General features: G+C 40.3%; 1 protein-coding gene across 1 annotated transcript in view; it reads left to right on the forward strand.

The window, feature by feature from the left end:
• LOC128644696 (oxysterol-binding protein-related protein 1-like) overlaps window positions 1-20,396 on the forward strand; it is a gene marked incomplete at both ends in the record, with an annotated part of 89,048 nt that overhangs the window by 50,332 nt on the left and 18,320 nt on the right. The window contains one exon of the mRNA XM_053697208.1: window positions 17,052-17,127. Within this exon, the coding sequence (XP_053553183.1) occupies window positions 17,052-17,127 (76 nt within the window). The remainder of the gene's footprint in view (window positions 1-17,051; window positions 17,128-20,396) is intronic.

Here is a 20,396-nt window from a genome sequence, read left to right on the forward strand (position 1 = left end):
TTACATAAATACCTGTCATCTGTTCATAGACCAATTGTTTGCAGAGACTTTCTTTGGCAATGCACAAAATTAGCTGTAAATACGGCTTTGGGAAGGAATTGTTTGAAACACGCCAGGTTGGAAAATCACACAGATATCTTGTTTACATTTCTTTCAGCTGTTCCTTTTGCCACAACTTATTTCCATTTGTACCCTCAGCTTTTAATTCTATTAGGCAATGTATTTTCCCAAGATTCTTAATGCGTTAAAGGGACATGAAACCCAAACATTTTTCTTTTTTGATTTAGATAGAACATTCAATAAAAAAAAAAAGTTTCCAATTTACTTCTATTATCAAATTTGCTTTGCTCTCTTGTTATTCTATGCTCCGGAAGAGATATCTAGATAGGTAGCGTGCACGTCTGGAGCACATGTCAAGAAATAGTGCTCTTGCTAACAGAACTGCTGCCATATAGTACTGCAGACATGCACGCTCCTAAAACTTACATCCCTGCTTTTCAACAAAGGATGTCAAGAAAACTAATAAAGGTTGTAAATAAAAGTAAATTGGAAAGTTGTTTAAGATTGTATGCTCTATCTGAATCAGGAAACAATTTGAGTTTTATGCCCCTTTTACTCACTGTAGTGTGTTCTCTAATTAATAATAAAAAGCAATCTGGTATAAACAAATACTGTGAGTAATGTGAAGAATGGAACGTGCAGGGTTTTTTTCTAAATAAAATCATCTTCAGGCATTTGAGTTTGATATTGTAATATAAATTGTTTAATTATGTGTGGTAAAAAGGCAAAATACTTTTATTATATTTCACTTTTCCTACATTTCTATAGAATAATGGATGCCACATATTGAAACCTACATTTTCTTATGTAATCTCTTGTGCTGAGGACACTTAGGGGCAGAGAGTGTGCAAATGCTGGCTGTGTGTGATTTAGCTATGTTGAAGGGACTTTGAAACCTTTTTATGAATGCCATTTTTTATGACATTGTTATATTATACACAGACATTTTGTACCTTATTGTCTTCTGCTGAAGATATTAGGTAAGGTTAGGTTTCAACATGGTGGTGCCCATTACTAAATAGAAACTAAACCTTTACACATTTTTGTTCAATATTAAAGGGACACTGAACCCAATTTTTTTTCTTTTGTGATTCGGATAGAGCATGAAATTTTAAACAACTTTCTAATTTACTCCTATTATCAAATTTTCTTTATTCTCTTGGTATCTTTATTTGAAATGCAAGAATGTAAGTTTAGATGTCGGCCCATTTTTGGTAAACAACCTGGGTTGTCCTTGTTGATTGGTGGATAAATTCATCCACCAATAAAAAGTTCTAAACTAAAAAAAAAACAAACTTAGATGCCTTCTTTTTCAAATAAAGATAGCAAGAGCATGAAGAAAAATTGATAATAGGAGTAAATTAGAAAGTTGCTTAAAATTGCCTGCTCTATCTGAATCATGAAAGAAAAAAATTGGGTTCAGTGTCCCATTAAAAGAACTAATATAATTTAAACCAACACATCTGCATATTATTCACAGGCTAATTTGTATTTTGAATACATCATAACTACCATTTATTTGCAATTTAGAGGTATATGAAACCAAATAGTTAGTTTGGAACACTACATGGCAGGAAATAGTGCTGCCATCTTGTTCTCTTGCAAATGTGCTATCATATAGTGCTCCAGACACGTGCATGGTCTTGAGCTTGCGTCTCTGCTTTTCTACAAAAGATATCAAGTGAACTAAAAAAAAATCATAATAGAAGTCAAATAGAAATTTGTTTAAAATTGCTTGCTCTTTCTGAATCATGAAAGAAACATGTCCCTTTAATATCAGTTTAATTATCTTGCATTTTAGACTGCACTGCTCTACATAGGGAACGACTTCAGAAAGATACTTGATTTAGCAATAAGTTTTTATTTTTTCTAAGAAACGATTTATTAAAGTATTTCATTGTGTGAATCATTGTAAACAAAACAATTTAGTCCAAGGATATCTTGTGTAAAACCCAAAACTGGGTAAAACAAAAACTACTATATTATATTCATCAACATCTCTTCTTTGGCACTCTGTCACACTGGTTTAGGAAATCTAAAATAAAGACACAGTATTTTGAACAGGTCAGGTGAATCACAACTGCTGAGATGGAAGGTGGCAACAATAGAGAGTGTATGTAGCAAGAAGATACTGAAAACCACAATAGTCACAGGATGTGTGAAGGCGGCTTTCCTGTATCAGCAGGCTGTAATTAATGTAAAGGAGGAGATTCGCTATGTTAACCCTATTGCAGGCTGAAAAGAGTGGCTACACTCTAGTCTGCAGTGAAAACATGAAACACAGTTCCTCCGGTAAGATGTTAATCAGAATACCCAAATTTATAGGAGATAAATGGTCAGAATGAACGATCAGTAATTATATGAAGTGTCAGCAGGCTTGTGTAAGTAAACTTGGAGCTTCACATATGAGAGTAGATATATGCGAAGGTTGGAACAATGTTAATAAACAAAAGAACACTGACAAGAAGACATATGCATTTTGAGAATATTATAATGGTAAGCGTTATAGTGCTGGCACATATCAAGGCTGAGAGTCAGAAGTAGTAACACTTACAGCGTAGTCGGAAGAGCAGGCTAGAGCTGAGTAGCGAGAGAGAGAGCAGCTGGCGTGTGACGTCACCGCGGTAGTTGCGGAGCTCCGTGGAAGTGCTGAGACAGGAGACAGGAGCAGTAGCGTCCAAGGTAATTGTAAGAAAACAATTGAAGTGGAGGTTAGTAAATCACAGGAGTTTCAGAGGAAACTGAAGGTTGCAAGTAAAAAGCAACAGCAGCAAAGTTCGTGAGAAAACTTGAATCCAAAGAAAAACTTGCTGGTAGCAAATTTGAGTGAGCAGAGTTCAGACAAAACTGGCTAGGCAATTGAAGTGTATATCAATACTAAGCAAAGAATGAGTGAAACAGGTGTGCCTTAAATAGGGTGGAGACAGGTATGAGAAGCAGTGATCCTTAAAGGGACAGTACAACCAAGGATAGTGTATATGGCAGAGATGTATATCCTGACAGGATCCCCCCTTCAAAGAGCGACTCCGGAGCTCAGGGTCCAGGAGAGTCGGGATTCCGTTGATGAAAACGAGACACCAACCTGGGTGCGGAGATGTTAACAGAGGGTTCCCAAGAATCCTCATCAGGTGGGTAACCCTTCCAGCTTACCAGGTACTGTAAAACCCCATTCATCATGCGGGAATCTTTGATGGATTGAACCTCATATTCGATATCAGGGTCGACAGAAACCAGAGGAAGAGAAGAAGATGAGGCGGAACCCCTCACTGCCCGGTAAGGTTTCAGAAGGGAGACATGAAATGTCGGGTGGATTTTCATAGTAGGAGGTAGGGTGAGACGAACAGCATTGGCATTGACGATATGAGCTATGGGATAAGGACCAACAAAGAGTGGGGATAACTTCCTGCATGGAGTGTTCATACGTAAATGTTTTGTAGAAAGCCATACCAAGTCACCTTCCATATTTTGGAGGAGCTGTCCTGCGTCTGTCGTAGTACCGTTTATAGAGCCTTTTTGCGTTTTCAATGGAGGATTCAATACGAGTGAAATTCGAGGAAATGCTTTGGGAAAGCTCAGCGATTGAAGGAGAAGAAGAATCTTGAGTAGGATACAATTGGAATGTTGGATGAAATCCGTAATTTGAGTAGAATGGAGTTTGATTAGTGGTGGCATGTAAGGTGTTGTTATAGCAAAATTCAGCGTATGGTAGTAAGTCCGCCCAAAGATGTTGTTCAGAAGAACAAAAAGACCTTAGGAATTGTTCCAGCCATTGGTTACAGCGTTCGGTCTGTCCATTTGACTGGGGATGGTATGCGGTTGTAAGCCGCCTGTCAATATGGAAGAGTTTGCAGAACTCCGACCAGAGTTTACTGGAGAATTGAGTGCCTCTGTCACTTAAAACGGTCTTTGGCAGGCCATGCAGCTTGATGACATTAGAAATAAGAAGCTGAACAGTTTCTATTGAAGTAGGTAGTTTATGGTACGGGATAAAATGACACATTTTTGTGAAAAGATCCACTACAACCATGATGGTGTTGTTCCTTGAGGAAAGAGGTAGGTCGACTATAAAATCGAGAGCAATTTCGGACCACGGTGTCTTAGGAGTAGGTAAAGGCAGTAAAAGACCATATGGTGGTTGTTTATTCCTTTTTGATATGGTACAAATGCTGCAGGAGTGGACATGTTGGGATACATCGGCAGTCATATTTGGCCACCAATAACTCCTTTTCGCTAATTCCAGGGTCTTTTTTATACCAGGGTGACCAGCGAGTGGAGAGTCATGTAATGATTCCAGCAGAGGTAGACGGAGTATGGGAGGAATGTATAAACGGGAGCCATGATAATAACATCCATCGGACTTCAACTGTAGTTCCTGTAGTGGTTTTAAAGAATCCTTCTGTTGTTCGGTATGAATAATAGGCCTGGTGTCGTATGTGAAACAGAGGAAATTTTCCGAAGGAATTATACTTTGTTGAGATGGTTGTGAGATGGACTCAGGTGGTATGCGAGAAAGTGCATCAGCTTTCTGATTTTTTGTTGAAGGTCGATAGGTAATAAGGAAATTAAAACGTGAGAAAAACAAATTCCATCTAACTTGACGGGAGGTGAGTGTTCGGGAGGTTTTTAAATACTGAAGGTTACGGTGATCAGTATAGATGAGAGTAGGGTAGGTAGTACCCTCTAAAAGATGTCGCCAATGTTCCAGGGATAGTTTAATTGCAAGTAGTTCTTTATCCCCGATAGGATAGTTTTGTTCAGAGATGTTTAAGGTCCTGGAATAAAAACCGACAGGATGGAGAGGTTTATCTAGATTCTCCCGTTGTGATAGTACTGCTCCAATTGCGAAGTTGGATGCATCAACCTCTAAAATGAACTGAAGTTTTGGGTCAGGAAAACGTAGAATGGGTGCACTGGTGAATTTCTGTTTGAGTGTATTAAAAGCTGATTGACAGTCTTGAGTCCACTTGAATGGAATCTTGACTTTTGTGAGTGTGGTTAGAGGAGTTGCCAGTTTAGAAAAATCTTTGATAAACTTACGGTAGAAGTTTGCGAAACCCATAAAGGATTGAACCTGGCGTCTGGTCTTTGGGGTAGGCCAGTTCAGTACTGCTTCAATTTTTTTTATTCTCCATAAAAATTCCTGAAGGGGATATTTCATATCCAAGGAAAGATATGGTCTGGGAATTGAAAACACATTTTTCAGCTTTTGCATAGAGGAAATTGCTTCTAAGCCGGGAAAGAACTTGCCTCACATGTAGAATGTGCTGTTCTAAAGTTTTAGAGTAGATGAGAATATCATCTAAGTATATGACTATGTTGACATCAAGGAGGTCTCTAAAAAGATCATTTATTAAGTGCTGAAAAGCAGCAGGCGCATTACACAACCCGAATGGCATGACTACGTACTCGAATAAACCATAACGGGTTCGGAACGCAGTCAGCCATTCGTCTCCTGATCTTATTCGGAGAAGGTTGTAAGCACCCCTTAAATCCAATTTTGTAAAAAACTTAGCTCCCTCTAGTCTCTCAATAAGCTCTGGTATGAGGGGTAAAGGGTAGCGGTTTTTTACCGTAATTTTATTTAGCTGACGGTAATCGACTATAGGTCTAAGAGTGCCGTCTTTGTTTTTAACAAAAAATATTCCGGCCCCAGCCGGCGAGGTCGAGGGTCGGATGAACCCTTTTCTAAGGTTCTCTTCTAAATATGTCTTTAGGTGTTTTAGCTCAGTATGAGATAAGGGAAATATGTGCCCAATCGGGATCTCTGACCCAGGGAGTATGTCTATGGGGCAGTCGTATTTTCTATGTGGAGGCAGACTCTCTGCCTCCTTTTTGCTAAAAACATCAGAAAAATCGCTATAAACCTCTGGTATGGGTGGTATGTCCGGAGTGTCAGAAATTTGTAATACTGTACTGGGGAGACAAGTACTTTGGCAGTATGATGAATTGTAATTAAGTGTGGAATTGGACCAGTCTATCTGGGGGTTGTGTGCATGCAACCATTGCATCCCCAAAACCACCTGAGAGACCGGGCAATTTATTACATCGAAAGAGAGATATTCTCTATGCTGATCATGAGAGACCACAAGTAGGGGTATGGTATGAAATTCAACAGGCCCAGAAGAAATATTTTTTCCATCTATCCCTCTCAAATAAACAGGAGACTGTTTCTGCATCAGTGGTATTTTATTTACAGTGCAAAATTCCTTATCTATATAAGAAGCCGTGGCACCAGAATCAATTATCGCGGTGGCGTGAAGACGAAGTTGTTCCCACTGTAACAGAAGAGGGATTTTTATGTAAGTAACTGAACTCTGTTGAGTAGTACAACAATAAAAGTCTGTTAAGGTCTTACCCTTGTTTTGTTTTAGGAGAGAAGGGCAGTCTTTCACAGTGTGTTCGTCAGAGGCACAGTACAGGCATAGATTATTGGAACGACGTCTGAGCTTCTCTTGAGGAGACAGAGGACCTTTGATGAAGGCAATGTCCATGGGTTCAGGGGTGTTTTTGTGTAAGGAAGAGGCATGTGTGGGGTAGGAAGTTTTCCTAGGGTTAGAGTCATGCCCAGTCTTTTCTTGGTACCTTTCCCTGAGGCGCCTATCTATTGTAATACTAAGTGACATGAGGTCTTCTAAGGTATCTGGGATATCTGTGCGAGACAACTCGTCTTTTATTCCCTCAGAGAGGCCGAGTCTGAACTGGTTCCTAAGGGACAGATTGTTCCATTGAGAGTCCTTTGCCCATTTTTTAAATTCTGTGATGTAGTCTTCGACTACCCTCTTCTTTTGCTTAAGGCCACGCATGGCGTTTTCAGCTGTAAGCTGTTTGTATGGATCCTCATACAATTGATCCATTGAGACAAAAAAATTATCCAAAGAATTCAATATCTCTTCATTATTCTCAAAGTAAGTGTTTGCCCATGTACGGGGTTCACCTCTAAGGTAAGATATGGTCGTGAGTACTCTAATCCTATCGTTTGGGTAGGTATGAGGTCTCAAAGCAAACAATAACAGGCATGCATTTTTAAACTCTCTGTAGAGAGTCCTGTCTCCATGGAAACAATCTGGAGGACTAACCTGGGGTTCATATATAGGTGTTCTTTTGTCTACTACATCCCTAATGTATGCTTTAAGGTTATCATTCTCCACTTTTAATGCGTTTAAACCATTTGTTAACAAATCTACTCTTTGTGTTAATGCCTGCATGTGAGTGTTAATCTCAGCTGGATCCATAGGTTTTAAAATGGCTTAGTATTCTGTCACACTGGTTTAGGAAATCTAAAATAAAGACACAGTATTTTGAACAGGTCAGGTGAATCACAACTGCTGAGATGGAAGGTGGCAACAATAGAGAGTGTATGTAGCAAGAAGATACTGAAAACCACAATAGTCACAGGATGTGTGAAGGCGGCTTTCCTGTATCAGCAGGCTGTAATTAATGTAAAGGAGGAGATTCGCTATGTTAACCCTATTGCAGGCTGAAAAGAGTGGCTACACTCTAGTCTGCAGTGAAAACATGAAACACAGTTCCTCCGGTAAGATGTTAATCAGAATACCCAAATTTATAGGAGATAAATGGTCAGAATGAACGATCAGTAATTATATGAAGTGTCAGCAGGCTTGTGTAAGTAAACTTGGAGCTTCACATATGAGAGTAGATATATGCGAAGGTTGGAACAATGTTAATAAACAAAAGAACACTGACAAGAAGACATATGCATTTTGAGAATATTATAATGGTAAGCGTTATAGTGCTGGCACATATCAAGGCTGAGAGTCAGAAGTAGTAACACTTACAGCGTAGTCGGAAGAGCAGGCTAGAGCTGAGTAGCGAGAGAGAGAGCAGCTGGCGTGTGACGTCACCGCGGTAGTTGCGGAGCTCCGTGGAAGTGCTGAGACAGGAGACAGGAGCAGTAGCGTCCAAGGTAATTGTAAGAAAACAATTGAAGTGGAGGTTAGTAAATCACAGGAGTTTCAGAGGAAACTGAAGGTTGCAAGTAAAAAGCAACAGCAGCAAAGTTCGTGAGAAAACTTGAATCCAAAGAAAAACTTGCTGGTAGCAAATTTGAGTGAGCAGAGTTCAGACAAAACTGGCTAGGCAATTGAAGTGTATATCAATACTAAGCAAAGAATGAGTGAAACAGGTGTGCCTTAAATAGGGTGGAGACAGGTATGAGAAGCAGTGATCCTTAAAGGGACAGTACAACCAAGGATAGTGTATATGGCAGAGATGTATATCCTGACACACACCAAGCTGCCATACCTGGAAAGTTGGGGTCTGTAGTAATCCAATGTTGGCTATTTCACTAGACATTAAACATCTTGTCCTCCTAATACTTTTTTTGTATATTAACTAAGGGTAAAAATATATAGGTTGTATACTGAGAGCTGTTTGTCATTGGAGGTGTCTTATGAAGATTGCCCTCTCTGATGTGAGGCAGTTCAGGATATAGCTGCTTCTTTATTCTGCCATTGAGGATGTCATTGATGCATCTGATGAAAATCAAAGATGGTGGCATGATGATCCTTGCATTGAGTCACTTAAGTATTAGCTGTTATCTGGACAACTGCTGTGGTCTAATTTTGCTCTAAACTTAATCAAAGGATTTTGAACGTTTTCTCCCAGATATCCAGTAGCAGAATATTTGGAACATTGCTTTAGCTCCAGAATAATAGCTCATCTGTTGGCTAACATAGACCAATCTGTTGTTATACGTAAAAAAACAGTCACTCATTGAATTGAAGATATATAGCTTTCCCAATTTTGCTAAGAGGCATTGACTTAAGAAAGTACATCAATTGTATACTGGAATATGAAGAAACAAAAATGTTCTATTAATTATTATAGGATAACAATCTGTATCTAGGGAAATCTAATGTTATATTTAAAAAGTCAAAATAATAAATACATACTAACAGAAAGCAAATTATATACAGCAGATTATCATACAGAGTGTTACTGAGTATTAAGGATAGTTGATTTAGATCTCTTTGTCAGGGTTTTTCCCTGTTGTGTTTGCCATGTGCTGCTGGCAGCCATTTTACTCACCTCTCTCCCTGACTTGGTGCATTGTGGGGGATGCTGCTCACTTCCTGCACTTCCTTTTATGGCCAGACTGGTGTGCATCATCCATGTGAGACAGGATGCAGTCTCAGAATTGTGATGTCATCACTTATTATTTAAAGGGCCTCTGTTCAGTATGCTTTGCCTTTGCGTTGTCTCAGACCTGTTTGTGAGAGTTCCTGTGTATTACCTGGCTGCCTGACGTCCTTCCTGATCCCTGGCTTGTTCCTGACTCTGCTGTTTTCCTTGTTCCTGATTCCGGCTCAGCTGACTATTCACTTTGGCTCCTGACTCGGCTCGTCTGACTACCAGTTCTGGTTTTGACTCCTGGCTTATTTTACTTGTGGACTTTTTATTATTTTTTGCTATTAATAAAGGTGTGATTATTTTTGCACTTCTCGTCTCAGTCTGATTCCTAGCACCCTGACACTCTTTCAACCAAAATGCATATCAGCCTAGTAATCTACAAGGAAGTTAACACATGCTGTCCACCCCTTACTAAACTTGTATTCAAATACAGTACCTGTCCAATCCAATAAAATTTTCCTTAAGAAAAAAGCAAATTTAGAAGTTTTGCACCTAGATTTGTTAAAAAACACAATGTTAGGACGACTATGGAAAATAAACCAGATGTGTTGTGCAATCACTACTTTTTCATTGATGTGTTTTTTGGAAATGTAAATGATATATGATGCAAATTCTCATGCAAGCTTCTAAATTAGATCAAATAAATTGATCCAAGAGTGATATACAGGCAATTTAATCTATATAAATATGCTATATAGATTCTTGATCTCATGATGCAAAAACTATGCAGATCCAGAGGGTGGATTTTTCTTTTTTTTTCTTTTTATAATTTTAATGAAAGAGACACAAACAAATCTTTCAAAGCGGTGAACATTTTTAGATGGTTTGGTGCAGTTACTATATTTTTTATTTATTTATTTTTGCCTATATTTCCCCTTCTTCCTTTCTATTTCATGCACATTCTGACAAGAATCATTGTAATAGACAGTAGGTTTTGTTTTTAAATTAAAACCTACCATCTTATCTGCAACCTATTATGATGAATCCTTTGGAAACCTAATTGATTCTTTTCTTATTTTACAATGAACCATTAAAGTATATGGGTATTTTTGTAGGTAACTTTTTTGACAAACTTTTCTAAGATATACAGACCAGACTTTGCCAGAAACACAACTTATGAAGCAGCGGTCTAAAGACCGCTGCTCCATAACCCTGTCCGCCTGCTCTGAGCAGGTGGACAGGAATCGCCATAAATCAACCAGATCGAATACGATCGGGTTGATTGACACCTCCCTGCTGGCGGCCGATTGGCCGCGAGTCAGCAGGGGGCGGCGTTGCACCAGCAGCTCTTGTGAGCTGCTGGTGCAATTTTAAATGCGGAGAGCATATTGCTCTCCGCATTTAGCGAGGTCTTGCAGACCTGATCCGCAGTGTCGGATCAGGTCCGCAAGCCCTTTGATAAATTGGGGCCATACTGTTTGTAAACATTTATTTTATGGAGAGTTTATTTATTTTTTTAATATTGATTTTACATCTAGGCACTAAAAAATAGAATTTTTAAACTTTGTATTCTTGCATTGAATTTTTATTAATCACTGCTTGCATTCAACATCTCATTATTATTGCTTCAGGAAACAAATTAATTATTGTCATTGTGTACTCAGTGGGATTTCTGCACAATTATTTTAAATATTAGTGTAGTGTAGTTTTGTTTATGATTTGTAAATAGTTTTTTTTAAAAAGGGTCTAAATCCAATGTAAACAATAAAATTTTATTCAATTTTAACTTATTTTGTGTTCTAGCATTATAGCAAATTGCAAATGTCTATGCATTTTAAAATCTTATATCAAGTGCAATCTTATTTAATCTTATTTCTCTTGTTAAGTGTAGTCAGTCCACGGGTCATCCATTACTTATGGAATATATCTCTTCCTAACAGGAAGCTGCAAGAGGATCACCCAGCAGAGCTGCTATATAGCTCCTCCCCTCACATGTCATATTCAGTCATTCTCTTGCAGCCTAACTAGATAGGTCGCTGTGAGAGGTCTGTGGTGTTTTTTAACTTAGTTTATTTCTACAATCAAAAGTTTGTTATTTTAAATGGCACCGGAGTGTGCTGTTTATTCTCAGGCAGCATTAGAAGAAGAATCGGCCTGCGTTTTCTATGATCTTAGCAGACGTAACTAAGATCCACTGGCTGTTCTCATCTGAGGAGTGAGGTAACTTCAGAGAAGGGGAATAGCATGCAGGGCCCCCCTGCAAATGAGGTATGTGCAGTAATTATTTTTCTGAGGAATGGAATTGACTGAGAAAATGCTGCTGATACCAATGTAAAGTAAGTTCAGCCTTAAATGCAGTGATAGCGACTGGTATTAGGCTGATGAGTGTGTGTACACTGAATGTATTTTTCTAAGGAATGGAATTGACTCTGAAAATACTGTTAATACTGAAATAATGTATGAGCCTTAACTGCAGTAAAAGCGACTGGTAGCAGGCTTATTAATAACAATTCATAACTTTTCAAATGTATGTTTAAAACGTTTACTGGCATGTTAATCGTTTTTTGTGAGGTACTTGGTGATAAAACTTATTGGGGCATGATTTTTACCACATGGCCATCTTTGTTTTCTGCATAGAAACAGTTTCTGAGCTTCCCCACTGTTGTAATATGAGTGGGAGGGGCCTATTTTAGCGCTTTTTTGCGCAGTAAAAATTCAGTCACAATCTGTCTACTTCATCCTCCATGATCCAGATCGTCTCTAGAGAGCTCAGGGGTCTTCAAAATTCATTTTGAGGGAGGTAATCAGTCACAGCAGACCTGTGACAGTGTGTTTTGACTGTGAGAAAAACGTTAATTATTAAATTGTTAATCCGTTTTTGGGTATTAAGGGGTTAATCATCCATTTGCTGGTGGGTGCAATCCTTTGCTAACTTAATACATTTACTGTGGAAAAATTGGTTGCTATAACTATTTTGGTTCATTGTTATTTCAACTGTGACAGCTTTTTGTGCTTCTTAAAGGCACAGTAGTGTTTTTTATATTGCTTGTAAATTTATTTAGAAAAGTATTTCCAAGCTTGCTAGTCTCATTGCTAGTCTGTTTAAACATGTCTGACACAGATGAATCTCTTTGTTCACTATGTTTAAAGGCCAATGTGGAGCCCAATAGAAATTTATGTACTAATTGCATTGATGCTACTTTAAATAAAAGTCAATCTTTACATGTAAAGAAATGATCACCAGACAACGAGGGGGAAGTTATGCCGACTAACTCTCCTCACGTGTCAGTACCTTTGCCTCCCGCTCAGGAGGTGCGTGATTTTGTGGCGCCAAGTACATCAGGGAGGCCCTTACAAATCACTTTGCAAGACATGGCTACTGTTATGACAGAAGTATTATCTAAATTGCCAGAATTAAGAGGCAAGCGTGATAGCTCTGGGTTAAGGACAGAGCGCGCGGATGAGGTGAGAGCCATGTCAGATACTGCGTCACAGTTTGCAGAACGTGAAGACGGAGAGCTTCATTCTGTGGGTGACGGATCTGATCCAGGGAGACTGGATTCAGAGATTTCTAATTTTAAATTTAAGCTTGAGAACCTCCGCATATTGCTAGGGGAGGTATTAGCGGCTCTGAATGATTGTAACACGGTTGCAATTCCAGAAAAATGATGTAGGTTGGATAGATACTATGCGGTACCGGTGTGTACTGACGTGTTTCCTATACCTAAATGGCTTACAGAGATTATTAGCAAGGAGTGGGATAGACCTGGTGTGCCCTTTTCCCCTCCTCCCATATTTAGAAAAATGTTTCCTATAGACGCCACCACACAAGACTTATGGCAGACGGTCCCTAAGGTGGAGGGAGCAGTTTCTACTTTAGCTAAGCGTACCACTATCCCGGTGGAGGATAGTTGTGCCTTTTCGGATCCAATGGATAAGAAATTAGAGGGTTACCTTAAGAAAATGTTTGTTCAACAAGGTTTTATCTTACAGCCCCTTGCATTGCGCCTGTCACTGCTGCGGCGGCGGCATTCTGGTTTGAGTCTCTGGAAGAGGCCATTCACACAGCTCCATTGGATGAAATTATGAACAAGCTTCGTCGTACATTTAACCAAACTTACGGCTAAGAACTCCGGATTCGCCATCCAATCGCGCAGAGCGCTATGGCTTAAATCCTGGTCAGCTGACGGGACTTCTAAATCTAAATTGCTTAATATTCCTTTCAAAGGGCAGACCTTATTCGGGCCCGGCTTGAAAGAAATTATAGCTGACATTACGGGAGGTAAGGGCCATGCTCTACCTCAGGACAGGGCCAAATCAAAGGCCAAACAGTCTAATTTTCGTTCCTTTCGTAACTTCAAGGCTGGAGCAGCATCAACTTCCTCCGCTCCAAAACAGGAAGGATCTGTTGCTCGTTACAGGCAGGGCTGGAAAGTTAACCAGTCCTGGAACAAGGGCAAGCAGGCCAAGAAACCTGCTGCTGCCCCCAAGACAGCATGAAGAGAGGGCCCCCTATCCGGAAACGGATCTAATGGGGGGCAGACTTTCTCTCTTCGCCCAGGCTTGGGCAAGAGATGTCCAGGATCCCTGGGCGTTGGAGATCATATCTCAGGGATATCTCCTGGACTTCAAAACTTCTCCTCCACGAGGGAGATTTCATCTTTCAAGGTTATCAGCAAACCAAATAAAGAAAGAGGCGTTTCTACGCTGTGTACAAGACCTTTTACTAATGGGGGTGATCCACCCAGTTCCGCGGACAGAACACGGGCAGGGATTCTATTCAAATCTATTTGTGTTTCCCAAGAAAGAGGGAACCTTCAGACCAATCTTGGACTTAAAAATCCTAAACAAATTTCTAAGAGTTCCATCATTCAAAATGGAAACTATTCGAACCATCCTTCCCATGATCCAAGAGGGTCAGTACATGACCACAGTGGATTTAAAGGATGCCTACCTTCACATACCGATTCACAAGGATCATTATCAGTACCTAAGATTTGCTTTCCTAGACAGGCATTACCAGTTTGTAGCTCTTCCCTTCGGATTAGCTACGGCTCCAAGAATCTTTACAAAAGTTCTGGGCTCACTTCTGGCGGTACTAAGACCGCGAGGCATAGCGGTGACTCCGTACCTAGATGACATTCTGATACAAGCGTCAAGTTTTCAAACTGCCAAGTCTCATATAGAGATAGTTCTGGCATTTCTGAGGTCGCATGGGTGGAAGGTGAACGTGGAAAAGAGTTCTCTATTACCATTTACAAGAGTTCCCTTTCTAGGGACTCTTATAGATTCTGTAGAGATGAAAATTTACCTGACAGAGGCCAGGTTATCAAAACTTCTAAATGCTTGCCGTGTCCTTCATTCCATTCCACACCCGTCAGTAGCTCAGATGCATCTCAGACCGCTGCAATTGTACATGCTAAGTCAGTGGAACGGGGATTACTCAGATTTGTCCCCCCTACTAAGTCTGGATCAAGAGACCAGAAATTCTCTTCTATGGTGGCTCTCTCGGCCACATCTGTCCAAGGGGATGTCCTTTCGCAGGCCAGATAGGACGATTGTAACAACAGACGCCAGCCTTCTAGGCTGGGGTGCAGTCTGGAACTCCTTGAAAGCTCAGGGATTATGGACTCAGGAGGAGAAACTCCTCCCAATAAATATTCTGGAATTAAGAGCAATATTCAATGCTCTCCTAGCTTGGCCTCAGTTAGCAACTCTGAGGTTCATCAGATTTCAGTCGGACAACATCACGACTGTGGCTTACATCAACCATCAAGGGGGAACCAGAAGTTCCCTAGCGATGTTGGAAGTCTCAAAGATAATTCGCTGGGCAGAGTCTCACTCTTGCCACCTGTCAGCGATTTACATCCCAGGCGTAGAGAACTGGGAGGCGGATTTTCTAAGTCGCCAGACTTTTCATCCGGGGGAGTGGGAACTTCATCCGGAGGTCTTTGCTCAACTGATTCTTCATTGGGGCAAACCAGATCTGGATCTCATGGCGTCTCGCCAGAACGCCAAGCTTCCTTGTTACGGATCCAGGTCCAGGGACCCGGGAGCGGTGCTGATAGATGCTCTGACAGCCCCTTGGGTCTTCAACATGGCTTATGTGTTTCCACTATTCCCGATGCTTCCTCGTTTGATTGCCAAGATCAAACAGGAGAGAGCTTCGGTGATTCTGATAGCGCCTGCGTGGCCACGCAGGACCTGGTATGCAGACCTAGTGGACATGTCGTCCTGTCCACCGTGGTCTCTACCTCTGAGACAGGACCTTCTAATTCAGGGTCCTTTCAAACATCCAAATCTAATTTCTCTGAGGCTGACTGCATGGAGATTGAACGCTTGATTCTATCAAAGCGTGGCTTCTCGGAGTCGGTTATTGATACCTTAATACAGGCTAGGAAAAATTTACCATAAGATATGGCGTAAATATTTATATTGGTGCGAATCCAAGAGTTACTCATGGAGTAAGGTTAGGATTCCTAGGATATTGTCCTTTCTACAAGAGGGTTTAGAAAAGGGCTTATCTGCTAGTTCGTTAAAGGGACAGATTTCTGCTCTGTCTATTCTTCTACACAAACGTCTGGCTGAAGTTCCAGACGTTCAGGTTTTTTGTCAGGCTTTAACTAGGATTAAGCCTGTGTTTAAGACTGTTGCTCCGCCGTGGAGCTTAAACTTAGTTCTTAATGTTCTTCAAGGCGTTCCATTTGAACCCCTTCATTCCATTGATATCAAGCTGTTATCCTGGAAGGTTTTGTTTTTGATGGCTATTTCCTCGGCTCGAAGAGTCTGAGTTATCTGCCTTACATTGTGATTCTCCTTATCTGATTTTTCATTCAGACAAGGTAGTTCTGCGTACTAAACCTGGGTTCTTACCTAAGGTAGTTACTAACAGGAATATCAATCAAGAGATTGTTGTTCCATCACTGTGTCCTAACCCTTCTTCAAAGAAGGAACGACTTTTGCATAATTTGGACGTAGTCCGTGCCCTGAAGTTCTATTTGCAGGCAACTAAAGATTTTCGTCAAACTTCTTCCCTGTTTGTCGTTTACTCTGGACAGAGAAGAGGTCAAAAGGCTTCAGCTACCTCTCTCTCTTTTTGGCTTTGTAGCATAATACGTTTAGCCTACGAGACTGCTGGACAGCAGCCTCCTGAAAGGATTACAGCTCATTCTACTAGAGCTGTGGCTTCCACCTGGGCCTTTAAAAATGAGGCCTCTGTTGAACAGATTTGCAAGGCTGCGACTTGGTCTTCGCTTCACACCTTTTCAAAATTTTACAAATTTGACACACTTGCTTCTTCGGAGGCTATTTTTGGGAGAAAGGTACTTCAGGCAGTGGTTCCTTCTGTTTAATGTTCCTGCCTTGTCCCTCCCTTCATCCGTGTACTTTAGCTTTGGTATTGGTATTCCATAAGTAATGGATGACCCGTGGACTGACTACACTTAACAAGAGAAAACATAATTTATGCTTACCTGATAAATTTATTTCTCTTGTAGTGTAGTCAGTCCACGGCCCGCCCTGTCTTTAAGGCAGACCTAAATTTTAATTAAACTCCAGTCACCACTGCACCCTATGGTTTCTCCTTTCTCGTCTGCTTTGGTCGAATGACTGAATATGACATGTGAGGGGAGGAGCTATATAGCAGCTCTGCTGGGTGATCCTCTTGCAGCTTCCTGTTAGGAAGAGATATATTCCATAAGTAATGGATGACCCGTGGACTGACTACACTACAAGAGAAATAAATTTATCAGGTAAGCATAAATTATGTTTTTATTTTAATATATCCTCATATTCTTTGGGGACTAGGTGTTTATGCAAGCATAGTCCATGCTAAAATTCTAAATTCTAATTATAAAACTAGTTCACATTCAATTTGTAATACTTTGTGTTTCTTTTCATAGAACAAGCTTACCTTCACCAATGTTTTCCAGAAATGATTTCAGTATTTGGAGTATTTTAAGAAAATGCATTGGAATGGTAAGCTAATTCTTGTAACAGTGGTGTGTTGTTCTGTTTTAATAAATACATGTTGTTGTTTTTTTTTTCTTTGAATGAATGTGTTGAGCAGCTAGTACAATCTTATGTATTCATTCTAGGAAAACTTTGATAGCATTCAGAATCTTAAAATTATATTTTAATTAAAATAAATGGTTTTATTTTTAAAAACTGGCTTATTTAAGCATTTTATTAGTGATAATTCAGGTTATTTATCTTAAGTGACAAAATAATTAAGAAAAATCAAAAGAATAAAAATAGAAATCTTAATTGGCCAGTGCTAAATGAGTTTTGTACATAACCAATATGACTGTAGAGAGTCTTTTTTTTTAGCTTATTATTATTTATTATCATTTATTTGTAAAGCGCTGCCAAATTCCGTAGAGCTGGGTACTATGATAGGGGTATACAATGACAAAGATTTGTGCTAAAATACAAAACCTAACAAAACTAAACAAATCTAGTACAGGAGGAAGAGGGCCCTGCTCAGGAGAGCTCACAGTCTATAGGTTAAGGGTGCAGAGATATAAGGTTGGGGTAGCTTGTTACATTGGTTGTATTTGCAGCAATGAGTCAGACAGTTCATGTACATGTATTAGTTTGGTTCGAATGAGGGATGGAGGAGAGATGGTAAGCCTCTCTGAATAGGTGAGTTTTCAAGGAGCGTCTGAAGCTATACAAGGTTGGAGACAGTCTTATGGAGCAGGGTAGAGAGTTCCAGAGGACAGGAGCAGCACATGCAAAGTCTTGGAGGCGGGATGGGGAATATTTCACGATGAGAGAGGAAATATAGCTGGGAGTTAGACTGTTGAGTGCTTTGTAAGTTAGGGTTAATACTTTAAATTGTATTCTGGAGTGTATGGGGAGCCAGTGTAGAGACTAGCAGAGCGGAGCAGCTGATGTAGATCAGCAACTTAGCTGTATGAGTCTAGCAGAAGCATTCATAATAGATTGGAGGGAGGAGAGGCGGTGTTTTGCAAGGCCATTTAGGAGTAGATTGCAATAATCAATGCGTGACAAAATGAGGGAATGAATAAGTATTTTTGTAGTTTTTTGAGTAAGGAAGGGACAAATTCTGGAAATGTTGCGTAGGTGTGAACGGCAGGATTTGGTAAGCGCTTGTATATGTTTGTTGAATGTGAGTTCTGAGTCTAGTGTGACCCCAAGACAGCGGACCTGGGGTGAGGTGTTGAGAATAGTCTACAACCATCAGAGAAATATCAGGTGTTGGATGTCTCGAAGAGGGGGGGATAAGAAGCATCTCACTTTTGGACAGATTGGGTTGGAGGTAGTGGGAAGACATCCAAGAGGAAATTGCAGAGAGGCAGTCAGAAATCTGGTTGAGTAAAGAGGGAGAGATATCGGTAGAGGAAAAATATATTTGGGTATCATCAGCACACAAGTGGTACTGGAATCCAAAGGAGGCTTTCCAAGGCCTCCACCCCCCCAGTCATTCTCTTTGCTGGCTCTAAGCAGGAAGAGTAAAGAGAAGAGGTGTTAAACTGTTAGTTTTATTTTATCTTCAATCAAGTGTTTGTTATTTTTAAATGGTACCGGTGTTGTACTATTTACTCTCAGGCAGGACATAGATGAAGATTTCTGCCTGGAGGATGATGATCTTAGCATTTGTAACTAAGGTCCACTGCTGTTCCCACATTAGCTGAGGAGTACAGGAAAACTTCAGTGTGAGGAACGGTTCTTGCTATACAGCAATGAGGTATGTTCAGTCATATTTTCTGCAGAGACTTTGTTAACTCAGAAAGGCTGACAGTGTCCCCATTAGAGGAAGGGGAAGCAGTAATCCTAGTGTTATCAGAGGTTTTTGCTAAGGGGTTAATTTTTTTTGTGGGCACTCAGTTTGTTATGAGAAATTGAGACAAACGTTTTTGTGTCTGGGAGTAACGTTTTATGGGACATTTGCTTGAGGGTTCTTTGGGGTTGTTTATAACCCACATGGCTTTCAAGCAGGGTTTGTTAGTTTTGTGTAGGCCCCAGCAACATCGAGTGAGGTGGGCGGGGCCTACATTTACAAGCAGCAAGCAACTTCTCCTGAGGCCCTGAGAGTCTTCTAAGGGGCTAATTGAAGCTTTAAACCCCATATTATCACTTCCGAAGGGCAGGTAGGGCCACAGCAGAGCTGTGGCAAGGTGCTTTAGGGGTTTTTAACCGGTTTTAGACACTTATCAATCCATTTTTTTCATTTGGGGATCTATTGCTTATTTACTTGTGGTGCAATCCTTCTAAAGCTTAGTGGGTACACTGTTAAAATTTCAGAATTTTTGAAGCAATTTTGACCTGTTTTGCAGTTTGTGTATGCCTTTTTTCTCTTAAAGGTACAGTACCGTTTTTGCAAATTGTGTTTTTTTCATTAAATAAAGTGTTTTCCAAGCTTGCTAGTCTCATTGCTAGTCTGTATAAACATGTCTGACACTGAGGAAACTCATTGTTCAATTTGTTTAGAAGCCATTGTGGAACCCCCTCTAAGAATGTGTCCCAATTGTACTGATATGTCTATAAATTGCAAACAGCATATTTTGACTTATAATAATTTGGCATTAAATGATTCTCAGACAGAAGTAAATCAGGTTTCGCCATCTAGTTCTCCCCAAGTGTCACAACCAGTTACGCCCGCACAAGCGACACCAAGTACTAGTGCGTCTAATTCTTTCACCTTGCAAGATATGGCTTCAGTTATGAATACTATCCTCACAGAGGTTTTATCTAAACTGCCAGGGTTGCAAGGGAAGCGCAGTAGCTCTGGGTTAAGAACAAATGCTGAGCCTTCTGACGCTTTAGTAGCCGTATCCGATGTTCCCTCACAATGTTCTGAGGTAGGGATGAGGGATTTCTGATTCAAGAAAGATGTTCCCTCAGACAGATTCAGATATGACGGCATTTAAATTTAAGCTAGAGCACCTCCGTTTATTGCTCAGGGAGGTTTTAGCTACTCTGGATGATTGTGACCCTATTGTCGTTCCTGAGAAATTGTGTAAAATGGACAAATATTTAGAGGTTCACTGATGTTTTTCCGGTCCCTAAGAGGATTTCGGACATTGTTACTAAGGAGTGGGATAGACCAGGTATTCCATTCGCTCCCCCTCCTGTTTTCAAGAAAATGTTCCCCATTTCTGACACCATAAAGGACTCATGGCAGACGGTTCCTAAGGTGGAGGGAGCTATTTCTCCAACATAGGTGTGTCCGGTCCACGGCGTCATCCTTACTTGTGGGATATTCTCTTCCCCAACAGGAA

Source organism: Bombina bombina, unplaced genomic scaffold, assembly GCF_027579735.1.
Source record: "Bombina bombina isolate aBomBom1 unplaced genomic scaffold, aBomBom1.pri scaffold_1060, whole genome shotgun sequence".
NCBI classification, from domain to species: Eukaryota; Metazoa; Chordata; class Amphibia; order Anura; family Bombinatoridae; genus Bombina; species Bombina bombina.